Source organism: Orcinus orca, chromosome 1, assembly GCF_937001465.1.
Source record: "Orcinus orca chromosome 1, mOrcOrc1.1, whole genome shotgun sequence".
NCBI classification, from domain to species: Eukaryota; Metazoa; Chordata; class Mammalia; order Artiodactyla; family Delphinidae; genus Orcinus; species Orcinus orca.
The window spans coordinates 170,062,806-170,082,148 of record NC_064559.1 but is presented as its reverse complement, the minus strand read 5'-3'; the positions used below and the strand labels follow the sequence as shown (position 1 = coordinate 170,082,148).

At 35.5% G+C, this 19,343-nt stretch overlaps 1 protein-coding gene across 5 annotated transcripts in view; it reads right to left on the bottom strand.

Moving 5' to 3' along the window:
- The window catches only part of EPS15 (epidermal growth factor receptor pathway substrate 15), a 162,216-nt gene that overhangs the window by 30,659 nt on the left and 112,214 nt on the right, over nt 1–19,343 (bottom strand). For all 5 annotated transcript variants that reach the window (XM_033435540.2, XM_049700072.1, XM_033435542.2 and 2 more), the window contains 6 exons: nt 15,817–16,020; nt 13,755–13,871; nt 13,438–13,528; nt 11,110–11,145; nt 9,980–10,116; nt 5,583–5,652 (listed from right to left, as the gene is read on the bottom strand). In XM_033435540.2, coding sequence (XP_033291431.1) covers nt 5,583–5,652; nt 9,980–10,116; nt 11,110–11,145; nt 13,438–13,528; nt 13,755–13,871; nt 15,817–16,020 — 655 coding nt within the window. The remainder of the gene's footprint in view (nt 1–5,582; nt 5,653–9,979; nt 10,117–11,109; nt 11,146–13,437; nt 13,529–13,754; nt 13,872–15,816; nt 16,021–19,343) is intronic.

Genomic DNA, 19,343 nt, shown 5'->3' with positions numbered 1-19,343 from the left:
CTCAAATAAACAACCTAACCTTACACCTAAAGCAATTAGCGAAAGAAGAACACAAAACCCCCAAAGTTAGCAGAAGGAAAGAAATCATAAAGATCAGATCAGAAATAAATGAAAAAGAAATGAAGGAAACAATAGCAATGATCAATAAAACTAAAAGCAGGTTCTTTGAGAAGATAAACAAAATTGATAAACCATTAGCCAGACTCATCAAGAAAAAAAGGGAGAAGACTCAAATCAACAGAGTTGGAAATGAAAAAGAAGTAACAACTGACACTGCAGAAATACAAAGGATCATGAGAGATTACTACAAGCAACTCTATGCCAATAAATTGGACAACGTGGAAGAAATGGACAAATTCTTAGAAAAGCACAACCTTCCTAGACTGAACCAGGAAGAAATAGAAAATATAAACAGACCAATCACAAGCACTGAAATTGAGACTGTGATTAAAAATCTTCCAACAGACAAAAGCCCAGGACCAGATGGCTTCACAGGCTAATTCCATCAAACATTTAGAGAAGAGGTAACACCTATCCTTCTCAAACTCTTCCAAAATATGGAAGAGGAACACTCCCAAACTCATCCTACGAGGCCACCATCACTGTGATACCAAAACCAGACAAAGATGTCACAAAGAAGGAAAATTACAGGCCAATGTCACTGATGAACATAGATTCAAAAATTCTCAACAAAATACTAGCAAACAGAATCCAAAAACACATTAAAAGGATCATACACCATGATCAAGTGGGGTTTATCACAGGAATGCAAGGATTCTTCAGTATATGCAAATCAATCAATGTGATAAACCATATTAGCAAATTGAAGGAGAAATACCATATGATCATCTCAATACATGCAGAAAAAGCTTTTGACAAAAATCAACACCCATTTATGATAAAAACCCTCCAGAAAGTAGGCATAGAGGGAACTTACCTCAACATCATAAAGGCCATATATGACAAACCCACAGACAACACCTTCCTCAATGGTGAAAAACTGAAAGCATTTCCTCTAAGATCAGGAACAAGACAAGGTTGTCCACTCTCACCACTATTATTCAACATAGTTTTGGGAGTTTTAGCCACGGCAATCAGAGAAGGAAAAGAAATAAAAGGAATCCAAATCAGAAATGAAGGTGTAAGGCTGTCACTGTTTGCAGATGACATGATACTATACATAGAGAATCCTAAAGAAGTTACGAGAAAACTACTAGAGCTTATCACTGAATGTGGTAAAGTAGCAGGATACAAAATTAATGCACAGAAATCTCTTGCATTCCTATACACTAATGAAGAAAAATCTGAAAGTGAAATCAAGAAAACACTCCCATTTACCATTGCAACAAAAAGAATAAAATATCTAGGAATAAACCTACCTAAGGAGACAAAAGACCTGTATGCAGAAAATTATAAGACACTGATGAAAGAAATTAAAGATGATACAAATAGATGGAGAGATATACCATATCCTTGGATTGGAAGAATCAACATTGTGAAAATGACTACTACCCAAAGCAATCTATAGATTCAATGCAATCCCTATCAAACTACCACTGGCATTTTTCACAGAACTAGAACAAAAAATTTCATAATTTGTATGGAAACACAAAAGACCCCGAATAGCCAAAGCAATTTTAAGAACGAAAAACGGAGCTGGAGGAATCAGGCTCCCTGACTTCAGACTATACTACAAAGCTACAGTAATCAAGACAGTATGGTACTGGCACAAAAACAGAAAGATAGATCAATGGAACAGGACAGAAAGCCCAGAGATAAACCCACGCACATATGGACACCTTATCTTTGATAAAGGAGGCAGGAATGTACAGTGGAGAAAGGACAGCCTCTTCAATAAGTGGTGCTGGGAAAACTGGACAGGTACATGTAAAAGTATGAGATTAGATCACTCCCTAACACCATACACAAAAATAAGCTCAAAATGGATTAAAGACGTAAATGTAAGGCCAGAAACTATCAAACTCTTAGAGGAAAACATAGGCAGAACACTCTATGACATAAATCACAGCAAGATCCTTTTTGACCCCCCTCCTAGAGAAATGGAAATAAAAACAAAAATAAACAAATGAGGCCTAATGAAACTTCAAAGCTTTTGCACAGCAAAGGAAACCATAAACAAGACCAAAAGACAACCCTCAGAATGGGAGAAAATATTTGCAAATGAAGCAACTGACAAAGGATTAATCTCCAACATTTACAAGCAGCTCATGCAACTCAATAACAAAAAAACAAACAACCCAATCCAAAAATGGGCAGAAGACCTAATAGACATTTCTCCAAAGAAGATATACAGACTGCCAACAAACACATGAAAGAATGCTCAACATCATTAATCATTAGAGAAATGCAAATCAGAACTACAATGAGATATCATCTCACACCAGTCAGAATGGCCATCATCAAAAAGTCTAGAAACAATAAATGCTGGAGAGTGTGTGGAGAAAAGGGAACACTCTTGCACTGCTGGTGGGAATGTGAATTGGTTCAGCCACTATGGAGAACAGTATGGAGGTTCCTTAAAAAACTACAAATAGAACTACCATATGACCCAGCAATCCCACTACTGGGCATATACCCTGAGAAAACCAAAATTCATAAAGAGTCATGTACCAAAATGTTCATTGCAGCTCTATTTACAATAGCCCGGAGATGGAAACAACCTAAGTGCCCATCATCGGATGAATGGATAAAGAAGATGTGGCACATATATACAATGGAATATTACTCAGCCATAAAAAGAAACGAAATTGAGTTATTTGTAGTGCGGTGGGTAGGCCTAGAGTCTGTCATACTGAGTGAAGTAAGTCAGAAAGAAAAAGACAAATACCATATGCTAACACATATATATGGAATTTAAGAAAAAAAAACGTCATGAAGAACCTAGGGGTAAGACAGGAATAAAGACACAGACCTACTGGAGAACGGACTTGAGGATATGGGGAGGGGGAAGGGTGCGCTGTGACAGGGCGAGAGATAGGCATGGACATATATACACTAACAAACGTAAGGTAGATAGCTAGTGGGAAGCAGCCGCATAGCACAGGGATATCGGCTCGGTGCTTTGTGACCGCCTGGAGGGGTGGGATAGGGAAGGGGGTAGGGAGGGAGACGCAAGAGGGAAGAGATATGGGAAAATATGATATGTATAACTGATTCACTTTGTTATACAGCAGAAACTAACACACCATTGTAAAGCAATTATACCCCAATAAAGACGTTTAAAAAAAAAAAGAAATTAAAGATGATACAAACAGATGGAGAGAGAATACCATGTTCTTGGATTGGAAAAATCAACATTGTGAAAATAACTGTACTGTCCAAAGCAATCTACAGATGCGGTGCAATCCCTATCAAACTACCGATGGCATTTTTCACAGAACTAGAACAAAAAATTTCACAATTTGTATGGAAACACAAAAGACCCCAAATAGCGAAAGCAATCTTGAGAAAGAAAAATGGAGCTGGAGGAATCAGACTCCCGGACTTCAGACTATACTATAAAGCTACAGTAATCAAGACAGTAGGGTACTGGCACAAAAAGAGAAATATAGATCAATGGAACAGGATAGAAAGCCCAGAGATAAACCTATGCATGTATGGTCACCTTATTTTTGATAAAGGAGGCAAGAATATACAATGGAGAAAAGACAGCCTCTTTGATAAGTGGTGCTGGGAAAACTGGACAGCTACATGTAAAAGAATGAAATTAGAACATTCCCTAACACCATACACAAAAATAAACTCAAAATACATCAACAACCTAAATGTAAGTCCAGACACTATAAAACTCTTAGAGGAAAACATAGAACACTCTGTGACATAAATCACAGCAAGATCGTTTTTGACCCACCTCCTAGAGCAATGGAAATAAAAACAAATATAAACAAATGGGACCTAATGAAACTTCAAAGCTTTTGCACAGCAAAGGAAACCATAAACAAGATGAAAAAACAACCTTCAGAATGGGAGAAAATGTTTGCAAACGAATCAATGGACAAAGGATTAATCTTCAAAGTATACAAGGAGCTCATGCAGCTCAATATCAAAAGAACAACCAACTCAATCCAAAAATGGGCAGAAGATCTAAATAGACATTTCTCCAAAGAAGATATACAGGTCACCAGCAAACACATGAAAGGATGCTTAACATCAGTAATCATTAGAAAACTGCAAATCAAAATTGCAATGAGGTATCACCTCACACAAGTCAGAATGGCCATCATCAAAAAATCTACAAACAATAAATGCTGGAGAGGGTGTGGAGAAAAGGGCACCGTCCTGCACTGTTGGTGGGAATGTAAATTGATACAGCCACTATGGAGAACAGTACGGAGGTTCCTTAAAAAACTAAAAATAGAACCACCATACAACCCAGCAATCCCACTACTGGGCATATACCCTGAGACAACCATAATTCAAAAAGAGTCATGTACCACAATGTTCACTGCAGCTCTGTTTACAATAGCCAGGACATGGAAGCAACCTAAGTGTCCACTGATAGATGAATGGATAAAGAAGGTGTGGCACATATATACAATGGAATATTATTCAGCCATGGAAAGCAATGAAATTGAGTTATTTGTAGTGAGGTGGAGGGACCTAGAGTCTGTCATACAGAGTGAAGTAAGTCAGAAAGAGAAAGACAAATACCGTATGCTAACACATATATATGGAATCTAGAAAAAAAAAAAAGGTCCTGAAAAACCTAGGGGGAGGACAGGAGTAAACATACAGACATAGAGAATGGACTTCAGGATACGGGGAGGGGGAAGAGTAAGCTGGGACAAAGTGAGAGAAGTAGAACTGACATATATACACTACCAAATGTAAAACAGATAGCTAGTGGAAAGCAGTCACATAGCACAGGGAGATCAGCTCGGCGCTTTGTGGCCACCTAGAGGGGTGGGATAGGGTGGGCGGGAGGGAGATCCACGAGGGAGAAGATATGGGGATATATGTATATGTATAGCTGCTTCACTTTGTTATACAGCAGAAACTAACACACTATTGTAAAGCAATTACACTCCAATAAAGATGTTAATAAATAAATATACAAGTAAAAAAAAAGAAAAAAGAAGGATAAATGGAAAATTAGATTCCATAAATAAAGCATGAAAACTGCGTTCCAGAATAACATTTAGTTCTTCTCTGTCTTATTAACAGGACCTATGCACTATAGTAAAGCTAATAGCGGTACCTATGGGAAGCCACTAATTTTTAAATTTAGGTCAAGATCCATAAGAATGAATGCTGAGTTTGAAACTGCCAAGCAACGCTGCCTTTTATAAAGCAAAAAGGGTTTTTATTGGTTTTACTGACATTGGCTAGAGTACATATTAAGCTGTTTAATAAGAACAATAAATGAGATAAAAAATGATAAGTAGAAAGTGATACAAAAACACCATTCTTATTATTGGTAGAATGCAACAGGATATAGCTATGCGATCATTTTAACGCCATAAATAAGTAAACAGGATGAATATATTTGGACACGAAAAGAAAGATGCTTAAAGAGAGGGTGGTGTTTACTGTTGAAAGACACTGATAAATCATCTCCTTACCCAAATCGCTGGCTGCAACCACAGCCGTCCCACCAGGAGCAAAAGGATCATTGTGCTCTAATGTTTCCACCTAAACAAATTACACAAGTCATGACTCAGAGAGGCAACATTTTAGAGCTGAAACCACACTGCCACACCAAAGAAAATATTCTTTACAAACTCTAAATCAATTAGGAGCAAATGTTTACCCCTACTGATTTGCAAACTTATTAAACTGAAATGATACATATCATTTTCTAATCTTTTACTGTGAAACATAACATACATTCAGAAAAATATATGGAACATTATGTACAGTTTAATAAATAAGTATCAAGTGAACACCTATGCAATCACCTCCCAGGAAACTGCTAACATCTCAAAAGTCTTCATGTGTCCCACTCCAATCACAATCCCATCCCTAATAATACAGAGACTTCTCATAGGCCCTTTACTCACCTTCCTCTAATGTTAATGTGTGAGAGAGAAAGAGAGGGGGAGGCAGAGAGAGAGAACTTGAGCGAGGAAGAGTGCTTTCTGCTAAAAAAATTCAGCAGCTTTCAATAATAAGCCATGTAAAAATCTGGATCAAATGGCAAGGGTGAGAGGCTACAAAGAGTGAGGACTTCACCAGAAGCCAGTGATTCTAAGTATTGAACTGTCTTCCTACTTTACTTTGTTTTTAAATCATAGTCAAACAAAATATATATTTAAGAAGATAACCGAACTAACTTTCTGGCATCAGGCTCTTTTTAAGAGGCCAGCCAAAAGCCTTGGCATACAGTTAGATAAAAGGGGCATGAAAAGAGTTTTGGAATATTTATCTCCTACTCTGACTCATGACTAGCAATGTCATCTGTATTACAGGATCTATTTCTAATCATCAAGAAATTGGGTATTAACAATTGAATGTCAAAGGATATTGGAGAGCTCAAGTGAAACATGTATTTGAAAAGACAGAAGCAATGCTAACTGGGACTTAGAGTATATTCTCGTTTTATAAAACAGGACCCATTAAAACAAAACTACTAGCAGAAAGAAGTAAATACTAGTGATGTTTTCAAAACTGAAAATGATAGTACTTATTTTATCTGATGCTTATCTTAACTTACATTTTTATTAAATGAACATACTACCTTATACTCTGATTATCTGCTGAATGAATAAATAGCATTCAAGGGGGAAAAATATCAAGTTGGTCTGTATAGCAAGTAACTCTCCATGGTTCCTAATATAATAGTTAAAATGCCAGTGTGAGAGACAGTCACAGACATGATAACTAAAGTCACCAACTATTACTGCTTCTTCTCTAAACTGAGAGAAGGAAAAACTAACAGCCCTGATTTTTAACAATAGCTTGCAGATTTTATGTACCGTCACAGAGAGAAATAGAAAAAGTATGCCTACCTGTGCGTCAGGTTTTATTTCTATTCCTTTATCATACACTGTGCAACCAACCTAAAAGGCCGCTGGGACAGCAAGGGGAACAGGATGGACTGTGCAGCCCATGAGGGAATAAGTGGCCACAAAACTCTTTATGTTATGTTCAGTTTGATAATTAGGCAATTTAGTACACAAAAGTAATTTTCATAACTAAAATACAGACGGTATAATTTTATAGAATTAATGTTCCAAAATCCTCCTACAAATTCACCTAATTTATCACTGAAATTCTCTCTTCTGCATCAGCCATCAACTCCCTCATTTCACAGTATGACTTAGCACGTACACAGTAGCTACAATACACTAGCTAGAATAGTAGGAAATGGCACTTGTTTTTTTGGTTTGGTTTTTAAAATTATGTCCTTCTGAAAACAGAGACCATCCTTGAAGGAATAGGAAAGATTTGTGGGGAGAGATTCATGTCTGGAGGCATTAATAGAGGCCCATTTGAAAAGAAGGAAGATAACAAAAAACAGGGGTTTGTAGCTAGGAAGAAATGAGTTTAAATTTTAGACTATAGTGGTGAAGACCTTAGATTTTGGTCAGATAGACCACGGTCTGAATTTAGTTGTATCACTTACTAACCTACACTTAACCTCTCATTTATTGATCTTTATCTTTAAAATGAGGATGAAACATGAGCCTCATAAGATTACTGTGATGCTTAAATGAGGTAACACATGAAAAGAATTTAGCACCATGCCTGGAGCATAGAAGAGATTAGATAAAAGTAACTATTGTTATATTGCCAATTTGGTGTTTAGTTTAGTTTTGAATGGAGAAATTAAGAGCTGTCAGCAAGGGCATTTTTGCTTTCAAAACCTGGGGAGAAAAGGGAAAAAGTAAGTAGAATGAATGGTAGAAAAGTTTCACCAGGGAAGAGGAACAGAAGAAACTTGTTTATTTTTATTTGTTTTTGTTTGTTTTTGCGGTATGCGGGCCTCTCACTGTTGTGGCCTCTCCCATTGTGGAGCACAGGCTCTGGACGCGCAGGCTCAGCGGCCATGGCTCACGGGCCCAGCCGCTCTGCGGCATGTGGGATCTTCCCGGACCGGGCACGAACCCGTGTCCCCTGCATCGGCAGGCGGACTCTCAACCACTGCGCCACCAGGGAAGCCCAAAACTTGTTTATTTTTAAATGAGGAAGAGCTGCTTTGGCTTTCTTGCTCTTTAAACAATAAGAGTGGATAATGAGAGGCTAAAATAAGGTGAGAGGAAAAGAATTCAGGTTGCAGCCAATTTGAGAAAAATTTGGCAAATGGGCCCACACTGCAAACTAAGTGTTGTAGGAAAACAGAGTATCCAGTAGCCTGTGGAAACCACAAATATTTAGTTACAGAGGCATTTGCTTAGTTTTACATCAGTGGAAAAAACCAGCTGCTGGCCAAGTAGATGAATATAGTACTGAATACTGTATTAGAATACAGTAAGGAAGTAATTCAAGAACACCAAAGTCTATTATCTTTAAAAGAATCAATTACTCTTTTAAGGAAGTTTTCTTAATCTAAGAGTATTAAAAGACAAAATTTTTGCTTCACATGCCTGTCAATCAACTGTTCCTTTCTAGGTCTGGTTTACTTATAGATGTGAAATATCCTGCCTCAAAAAATAAGACTTCAAATAAAAAATTTAAAACAAACCAAACAAACACGAAAAAAAGCAATTAAAAAGCCCTCCAAAACCATTCATAATTATTGAAATTGGGTGATAGATACATGGAAGTTAAAATATTTCATTATGTTACTCTATTTTGCATGTGTTTAAATATCCATAACATAAAGGTTTTGTTTTCAAAGCCTCCAGATGATAAAGCACTTAGTTGTCTGAACTTAGTTAATTTTTCTGAGTCCCGGTGTCCTTATTATTAAAATAGGGACACCAACACCTACTTTGCAAGATTGATGTGAAGATTAGAAATTATGACTGTGAAGCACACAGAAGTACCGGGATCATAGTTCATGGTTATTAAATAGTAATTGTTGTTCTATGTATATGTTATCAAGAGAGTCTGACATTTAGTGGGAATTTATACTTCTTTACAAGAATAACACTCCAGATATGTCTATAAAATAACAGAAATGATTTTATTTTTTTAAAAAAATCAATGCTGTTCCTTTTAAATTGATTTCATTATTTCAATAATGCATACCAAACATTTTTTAAAAGCTTTACTGAACACTGGCTTATGGATTTTTAATCATTTATTTTTAATATCCCCAATGGGATAAAATTTGGTCCTTTGAAGGGTGGACTTGATATTTGGATGACATGAGTTATTCTAGTCAATTCCAATGGGTGATCAAGGTGTGAAATACCAGTCTGAACCAAAAACTAGATGGGTTCGATGAGGCTGAAATTTTTATATGGTCCATCAGAAGTAATCTACAAGAGGATTCTTTCATCACTGTGTATTTCAAGAAACTCCTTTGCAGACAGAATCCAAAAGATCCACTGTATACCCATTCTCTTAAAGACAAAATATACTTGGCCAATTAGTTCTTCACTTGTAACGTATATGCCTGATGTGGAAGGAATAGGATTTACCAGGAAGGTGTCTGATTCTCATTCCCAGGAGTTAGTGCCAGTTTGGCAAATAATTTTCTTGTCTAGAGTACTGAATTATTTATATCCTTCGGATTTGAAAGATGACTCAAATAGTGTATGACTTTATAGGTAAATTGTTTTTATCATTTTTTTTCTACATTCGTCTCTTTCCCTACTTCTTCTCTGACCATTAAACCGAAGTTAACATATATTTATTGACCACTTAACCACAGTACACGCAAGGCATGTGTGCTAAATGTTTCATAAGATATAGTTCCTACCCTCAAGGAATTTACTATCTAGCAATGATTAATAGTCTTGTTATTTCACTAGTTTTCTGCTCAATAAACTGTCTGCTCTTAAAAAAGAAAAAGAGAAACTTTTTCAGAACATCTGTTATCCATTCAACATTTTTTAACCCTCCTACTTACCAACGTATTACTGCTATTGCTGGCTGCACTGAAAGGGTCAGTACTTGAAGTGGCAAAAGGATCAGTAGAAGATTGCTTGAAGAAACAGTCAGATGCAAATGGATCTGAACCTTTGAAAGGATCACCTCCAAATGGATCTAAGAAAATACCACACAAATATGAGAGATTACAAAATTATTACTCTAAATTTCCTGTCACCAAAGGCAGGATAACTGACTTAATTAAAAGGCATTTTGAACTCCTGTAGAATCTAAGTTAGGTACTTTATATTTTGACTACTTATTTGGTCAGAAAAAAGTACAAGCAGTTGCATCTAGTTAAATAGCTTTAATTAACATTCTTTCCTACATGTTCATCATTCATTCAAAGCAAATCAGTAATTCCAACACTTACTACACAAATGTCGCCTATATGCTAGGATTAAATAATTCCTCTAAACTGGTGATTTTAATTTTGGGGGTGGGGACAGAATCACAGTTTCCTTTTAATTAGCATATAATATCAAGTGATCCCATTTTGAGACCCTTATTCTATGCTATCATAACTAAAGAAACAACAAAAACTTCTAAATGTATTTCTCCCTCTGAGCTCAAGGGTAACAGCCAATAGTTTGGAACAGGTTTGGGAAGCATAACTAAATGGTACACAAGATTTGCTTTACTCTAATGCAAAAATCCCAGAGAAAGAATATCTTAAAAAGCTTAACACTCAGTAATTCTTTAAGATCTTTACTCTTCCCCCATTCATTCAAATAGGCTTTAATCTTAGGAAAACAAAAGTTCTAAACCCTGTAGGAATGTAGATCATTTTGTTTATTTAATCCTTGGCAAATACGGAGAAATCAGTGTAAATACTATTAAAAGCATCAAAGTACAAGCACTAATATCTTTTTTTATAAAGTACAGCTAACAGTTTATTAAGCAAATTCACAAGTATCTACCACTTTTTCTCTGAAAATGCCAGGCACATACAACATCTTAGTGAGGGCTTGGGTCAATTTTAAAACTGAATAAAAAGGAAGTCCATTTCCTATAACTACCCAACTGTGAGATCTCATTCCTAAATATACATAAGCTTATAATTAAGTAGAATCAAATTAAAGCTAAGAAGGACCTCAATAATATACTAACCCATTTTCCCAAAAGGATCATCCTTGAAAGGATCATCTGTGATAAAATAAATAAGCAGAAATCAAAATCACAATATTCACTGTTGTGGCACCATTACTTAAAGGGTAACTTTAAAACAAAAGCAAAGTTTCTTAAAGCAAAGTTTGTTTCATTAACTCTACCTCAAAGTAGATAAAACAATGAATACCATCCACCTTTAGGAAATATTTTTTAAAAGTAATAAGTAAGGGCAGAACATCAATACACCTCATAAAAGAGACAAATCTGAATTGAGTCAACTATACTTACCTCTTGACCACAAGGTCAGGTTACAGATGGAGGGGAAAAGACAGGCATGACAGCAAGAATTTTACTAACAAAATCTCTACTTTTCAATGGATTACTGGATAGGTATTACCATCAACACTTTAGAAACAAAGACACTAAGTTTCACTGAGGTAAAAAAAAAAAAAAAAAAGTGCTTATAGAATTGAAGAGTCTAGAAATAAATCCTTACACATTTATTGTCATTTGATTTTTGACAAGAGTTCCAAGACAACTCAATGGGGTTAAAGAATTGTCTTTTCAACAAATGGTGCTGGGACACTGAATATCCACATGCAAAAGAATATAGTTGGACCCCTATCTCACACCATATACAAAGTTAACTCAAAATGGATCAAATACCTAAATATAACAGCTAAAATTAATAAAGCTCTTAGCAGAAAAAGTAAATCTTCATGACTTTGGACCTTAGATATGAAATCAAAAGCACGAGTGAAAAAAATTTTTTAAATAGGTAAGTTAGACTTCATCAAAATTAAGACAACACTGAACACAAGAAAATAGTTGCAAAGCATATGCTTGATAAGGGATTTATATTCAGAATATGTAAAGAACTCTTACAAATCAACAATAAAAAAACAACCCAATTTAAAAAAGGGCAAATGATCTGAATAAATGTTTCTCCAAAGAAGATATATGGATGGTCAATAACCACAAAGAAAGATGTTCAACAATGTTACTCATTAAGGAAATAAAAATCAAACCCAAATAAGATACCATTTCACACTCACTACAATGGCTATAATCAAAAGGATAGACAGTGACAAGTGTTGACAAAGATATGGAGAAACTGCAACCCACATACAATACTGGTGGGAATATATAATGGTACAGACACTTTGGAAAACAGTTTGGCAGTTCCTCAAATGATTAAATAGAGTACTATGATCTGATATATACCCCGGAGAAATGTAAACATATATCCACACAAAAACTTGTATATAAATGTTCAAGATAGCATTATTCAAAAGAGTCAAAAAAGTGGAAACAAGCCAAATGTCCATCAACCAATGAATAAGTAAAACGTGGTATATCCATCCAATGTAATAATATTCATCGATAAAAAGAAATGAAATATTGAACCATACTACAACATGAGTAACCCTTGAAAATATTAGGCTAAATGAAAGAAGCCAGACATAAACATGTATTGTGTAATTCCATAAATATGCACATCTACAGAGACAGAAAGTAGATTAGTGGTTGCCTAGAGCTGGGGATAGGGGAATGGGAAGTGACTTATAATGGGTATGGAGTTGCTCTATGGGGTGATAAAAAATGTTCCAAAATTAGATTTTAGTGAGGATTATACAACTCTGTGAATGTACTCAAACAATTTAATTGTATACTTTAAATGCTCAATTTACATATCTTTTATCACTTTATCAATAAGGAAGTTTTTTTAAAAAGAGTTCTAATTTCTAGGCTTATTTCTGCCATGACTCTAAACAAATTATTCCATTTATGTACCTCAGTTTCCCATCTTTAAAACTGACCTATCAGTTTCACAAGGTAAGTTTGGAAATAAGTAAAAAGCAAAAAGAACTTTGAAACAAATGGTATTTAACGTAGTTTACAATGACATCAGACATTTTAATTTATTAAACTCATATTTCTTCAATAAGACTGTAGGCACCTTAAGGGCAGTGATCGGGCTACTAACTACTACAATTTCCACTCTTTTAAAAGCATGATGTTGGCACTTTTGGTAATTAATTGCCGGTTGACTTAAGAGTGCCCAATCTCCTCTCTTTCTTTGGGGTCCTATTCTGAAGAAGAAACATACTCTTAATTAGGGGTCCCTGAGACATAAGCAAAGGCTTAGTTCCAGGACTTAGTTGCCTGAAGGGGACAAATACTAAAATCTGACTATATAAAACCTCACTCTCCCTTTTACTTTTGTTATAACGAGTAGGCTCTCAAAACTGAAGCCCAAATTCCTATACAGCTTATGTATTAAAACCCTTTTTGGTAAATCTGTAATATAAATATAAGAGTACTTACTGCCAACAAAAGGATCAGACTGGAAAAAATCCAAGTTTGAATCTGCAACTGGATTTGTCAGTGAACTTGATTCTACATTAAATGGATCTTCCTAAAAATAATTTTAAATTAAAAAAAAAGTTTTAGAAACCAATGTTTTAAAAGGTAACATTTAAAAATAAAATAACATGTTTGAAAAATCAACTGATGGTAACATAAATATTTTTGTGGTCATAAAGTCCACTTAACACATTTTTCTCTTTCCTTAGACTAAAATAGTGTACAGCCCATCTTGAGAAGACAGTGATAAAAACATTTAATTATAAAATTATTTTTACCTCTTTTGAATGTCTGTCACTATTAAATTCAGGACAAACTTTTTCCTTAACAACTGTAGTCACCACTTCGTTTTCATCAGTCACACCAGAAGGCGGTATTTCAGGACTACTTCTTGCCTACAAAATATTAATTCTTCATAGACTTACAATGTATTTTCTACTTGGCAGGAGAAACTGACAAAGAATAGTCAAAAATTACTAAAAAATTTTAAAAGACAAGCAGAACATATTCAGTGAATGACTTCTCCCGTAATCTTTCTTAAGAAAATGGTATTACCAAGCATCATAGCCACTCAAGGCCAGAAAACTTCAGGTCTTTCTTAACTACTTCCCTTTGGTCATCCCCCAGCTATATTCCAAGTCTTGCTGAGTCTACCTCCTATCTCTTTCTTAAATCCTTCCTTTCTTCTCCATCCTCACTGTCACTATCATTCATTTACAGTATCATCATTTCTGGTCCGTGTTACTGTAGTAATAACCTTCCAACTGCCTTCTGCCTCCAATATGTGTCCTTCCCATCTACCTTCTTATGGTAGCTAAAGCAATAGATATAAAATGTGAATCTGATCATGACTCTCTGGTTAAAAGTCCTTCAATGGCTTCCCGTTGTTTTCTGGATCTAAATTTCTGATCTAAGAAGTGCAAAGGGCAATCTCCATTTCAAACCACCCTATGTCTTTGAAGGATAACCTCGTAATCTCCATTCTGTGCTTAAAAAAAAATATTGTATAATATATCCAAGACTGCACTGTCGAAATAATATTAAGTCTGTTAATTTTACATCCTTAATATCTCTCAAATTTGTATTCTTCTCATCATCATCCCTCCTGTTACTGGTTAAGTCTAGGTTAAAACAATTCTCAAACAGACCATTCCAACAGTCTCTTACCATACAGCTGTGTCCAGTCCTACTCTTCAATCTATTATCCACTTTTTTTCTTTTTTTTTTTGGCTGCACCTCACGGCTTATAGGATCTTAGTTCCCTGACCTGGACTTGAACCTGGGCCACGGCAGTGAAAGCGCCAAGTCCTAACCACTGGACCAACAGGGAATTCCCTATCCACATTTTTTAAAAGGTAAACTCAATCCTGTCGCTTCTTGCTTAAAAATTCTTCAATAGCTACTCACTGTAGTAAGATGAATTCCCCAATGCTTCAAGATGAATCCAAATTTCTTACTCTCTGGTCCTTTCTGACCTACAAGTGGTCATTTTTATCTAGGTACACATTATAATCACCCATGGAATTTGTTTTTAAAATATATGTACCTGGCTTCAACCCAGAAACTCTAGTTCAACAAGTTTGAAGTGGGGCACAGACATCTCTATCTTGATAAAAAGTACAGAGGTAATGCAGGTAACCCCCTAGGAGAGAGCCTCATCTCCTACCAATACATTCCCCACCATCACAAAATATCCTCCAAAAACTTCTCATGATCCTGTGCATGTTTTCTCCCATTTCATACCTATGCTAATGCTGTTTCCTCTGCTAGGAATGTACTACCTTCTCTGTTGCTTAACCCCTTCTCACTTCAATGGCCACTTGTAAAGCTTCCCTATGACATCTTCTCTGAGCCTCCTCCAAGCTGTCCTACCTGAATATCCTATGCTTACTTTAACACAGCCTTTTAACACAGTGTTACATGACTAGACTGTGTGCAGCTTGAAGACGGGGTTAAAGGTCTTTTGTCTCTGTAGCTCTCATACATAACAGCAGCACTCTTGCATTAGTTGGTGTTCTCCAAAAAAACCAGTAAATAAATGTCCTCAATGTTATGAAATAAAGAATTACTTTCAGCTTTGGGCAAGAGTACTTAAAAACTATTTTTAAAAGTTACTATCTACAGAACTACTATTCTGAAAACATGCTCTATAACAATAGATCAGTTAAAATTATATTTCTACACTAGTTAAAACTGTTAGAACCCATTCTCCGCCTCTCAACTGTCTCTGATGAGGCAAGGCCACATATTTACATTAGGTATGATGTCAACAAAACTTCGATCTAAATTAATTGTTTTTTCTGAAGTTGATTACGAAATTTAAGGAACTGTTAAACTCACTGGAGACTCCTGGTGTATGGACTCAGACTCTAGGTTGCTCTGGCCTTCAGTGTGCTCATTAAGATTGGCTGTTTCACTGCTGCTGGTGCTGAGACTGCAATAATCTGTAGCGCCATTCACAAGAATGCTGTGTGGACTACTGCACCAATTTAATTGATTATTATGGTTTTCCAGCTCTTTCATTTCCATCAGTTTCATTTGCATCTATCAACACAAAGTAGAAATACAAAACAGAATTTATTAATAAAAAGACATGTAATGTAAAAATAACTATATACTTAGACTTGGTCAAGGAAAAATTTGCTTCCATTAAGGAATGCAGCATGACTTAGTAATCCATCCCAGCAAGTTCTCCTCTTGAAATTCCAATATATATGGATATGCTTTTTGTACATCTTCTGATGCTCTAAGAATTTTAATTCAAATATCTGCAAATTGGCAATCCTTTAGAATATAATTAGAAAAAAGGTCAGGGTACTAGGAAAAAGATAGCACAGTGGCAGAGCAAGAGAAGATTTTGTGATGAAGCTTTAGGAGAGAGAAAGGAAGTTGAGGAAGAGTACACAAGACTTTGGAGCCATGCATACTCCTATTGGGAAGAAGAGAAGTGAAGGCAGAGGTGAAATAAGCTAGTGTTCTATCCTGTGGCATTACTTATTAATGGGCTAGAGCCCTAGGAAGTAGTCTCTAAATCTAAGGTATGCCAAACAGGTTAAATAAAGGACTTTTTTTAATCTCAATAGCCAAGTGACTTTATACACCTGGGACAACAGTGGGACAAAAAATCGTATGCAATAAATTGTAATATATATAAAAAGAAAACTGTGGGGCACCAGAGGAAGGAAAAAATGCTTATTTATACCAACGTCTACAATAAAAACAAATTTACATATACCTCAAAGAAACTGATAGCAGAATCAAAATTGTTTCTAGTGAAAAGGAATAATAAATGGAATTTTACTGAATAGCACCCATTTTCACACAAAATATATATTTTTTAATTATATTGGAGTCCTCTTTATTAGCATGTTGTATTTTTTGTTTTTAGCAAATATAAAAATTACCTATTGACATTTTGTAAATCAAGGCTCTGTTCCCTAATCTTATTCCCCTAACATTCCCCATAAGGTTTTTAAGTTGCTCAATTTGGAATCTGTAATTTACCAAAGGTCTTTTCAGGGTCATAACCTGGGAAAAGAACATCTGGACTGGGAGACAGATGTAAATCTAGCTCTATCACCTTCTAGTTAGGTGATCTTAGTCAAAGTAACCTCTCCAAGCCTCCATTTCTTAATCCATAAAGGTTGTAAGAACTATCTCCATAGATGAATGTTAAGTGGAGCAAGATAGATTTGAAAGAACTCTGTAAAATGTAAAGGCCTGGGCTTTCCTGGTGGCGCAGTGGTTGAGAGTCCGCCTGCCGATGCAGGGGACATGGGTTCGTACCCTGGTCTGGGAAGATTCCACATGCCGCGGAGCGGCTGGGCCCGTGAGCCATGGCTGCTGAGCCTGCACGTCCGGAGCCTGTGCTCCGCAACGGGAGAGGCCATAACAGTGGGAGGCCCACGTACCGCAAAAAAAAAAAAAAAAGTAAAGCCCTATGTAAAAGATGGACAATGTGTGTAAAAATACCTGGCACACTGCATTTCTCACTATTATAGCAATTAAATATTCCTGTTCCTTTTCCACTAATTCACTCTATTTTTAAAAAGATAAAGACTTGAGCCTGAGGGTAGAGACCACAATTTTTGTTACCAACTTTGTATCTCCAACATCTAGGACAATGATGCATACTGTAAGTGCTTAATATATGTTCACTGAAAAACACAACTATTATGCTTATAAATTTAAACAGTGGGCATCAGTAAGCATATATGTACATATCTACCAAACTGCATTGTAATTAGGATTTAAACTAACAATCCAAAAATACTACATATTTATTAATCCACAGCATAGGCCTTGTATATTCCTAGTGTTACAGAGCAGTGGCTTATAAACTTACTTTAATCCATAGAAAGAAATAGATTCCCTGACCCAGTAAATATATATGTTTATATATGTCTCTCTGTGTGTATTTATATACATAAACACACATATATAGATGCATACATCATATATATAATTATACACACACACACGCACATACAGTGGTAAAACAAGTTCCACGAAGTAATACTTACCCTTACTGCATGTAATGCATGCTGATATTTCCTGTTCTCCCTTATTTCATTTAAAAAATTTATCATGACCATTAAATCAATTTTAATGCCCACTACTACCTTGCAGTATAAAATTTAAAAATTAATACTAAAATAATACCCATCATACAGATGAAACAGTAGGGTGAAATACTTGCCTATCAGAAAGTTCTGTTTAGGGCAGTTTGTTCCTTATAGTTATTTCTGAGACAATCAATAGAATCGTGAACACAACTAGGCTTTCCTGTGTCTGGTTCTCCCATGCACCTGTCACTAAGCCTTACTCTCTACGTAAACTTAGAGGATACGGGAAAAAAAAAAAAATCACACAACTAACACAAGCTCTTTGCAAATTGTGCAAGAAAAGTACAATAAACATTTAGAGTGCCAGAAATACTTGGATAAATAGTATATATTGTATAAGTAAGTTACATAGAGTTAAGGTCAAAGGTTCTTTGTTTTCTTGCAAATACAAGGTAAGAAGTAAAAATAAAAATTCAGCAAGTCAGAAAATTTTTCTTTAGTTATTTCTTTTCCCAAAAAAGCTATAGTTAAGCTTTCGAGAGCAACTTCTTCTTTATAGGCCTTCTGTGGAAAGACATATAGTCACTGAGTCAAGTGTAACAGTTTGGTATGTTTATTCTTAAGGTTTGGAGATCAGACACAAGGATCTAATTCCTTTCACAGACACCAAATATATTCTGGCACACTTGGTAGTACAGCCTGCTGAAACTATTTTCCATGCTCAAAAACACTGTTTTATTTTCTCTCTGATAATTTATAATATCCAGAGTCCTTTCTATTTTTCTCATTTATGCTCCTTCCTTTGAAAGAAATCCTCTTTCAAAAAAGTCAAAGAAAAGAAAATGAAAAGACAAGCCAGAGACTGGGAGAAACTATTTGCAAATCAATTAACTATCTGATAAAGGACTTATCTCCAGAATACATATATATTTTTAAAAACACTTATAATTTAATAAGAAGAAGAACCCATTTTTAAAAAATGGGCAAGGGACTTAAACAGATGTTTCATCCAGAAGGATATACAAATGGCTAATAAGCACATGAAAAGATGATCAACAACTCTAGTCATAAGGGAATTACAAATTAAAAACTATGAAGTACCACTTTACATCTACAGGAATGACTATAATCAAAAAGACAATAAGCGTTGGTAAGAATGTGGAGAAACTTGGAACCCTCATACACTGCTAGGGGGAACATAAAATGGTACAGCCACTTTGGAAAAGTTTGGCAATTTAAAGTTAAAAAAAAAAGTTTAACATAACTTTACAATATAAACAACTTTCATATCCAAGAGAAATG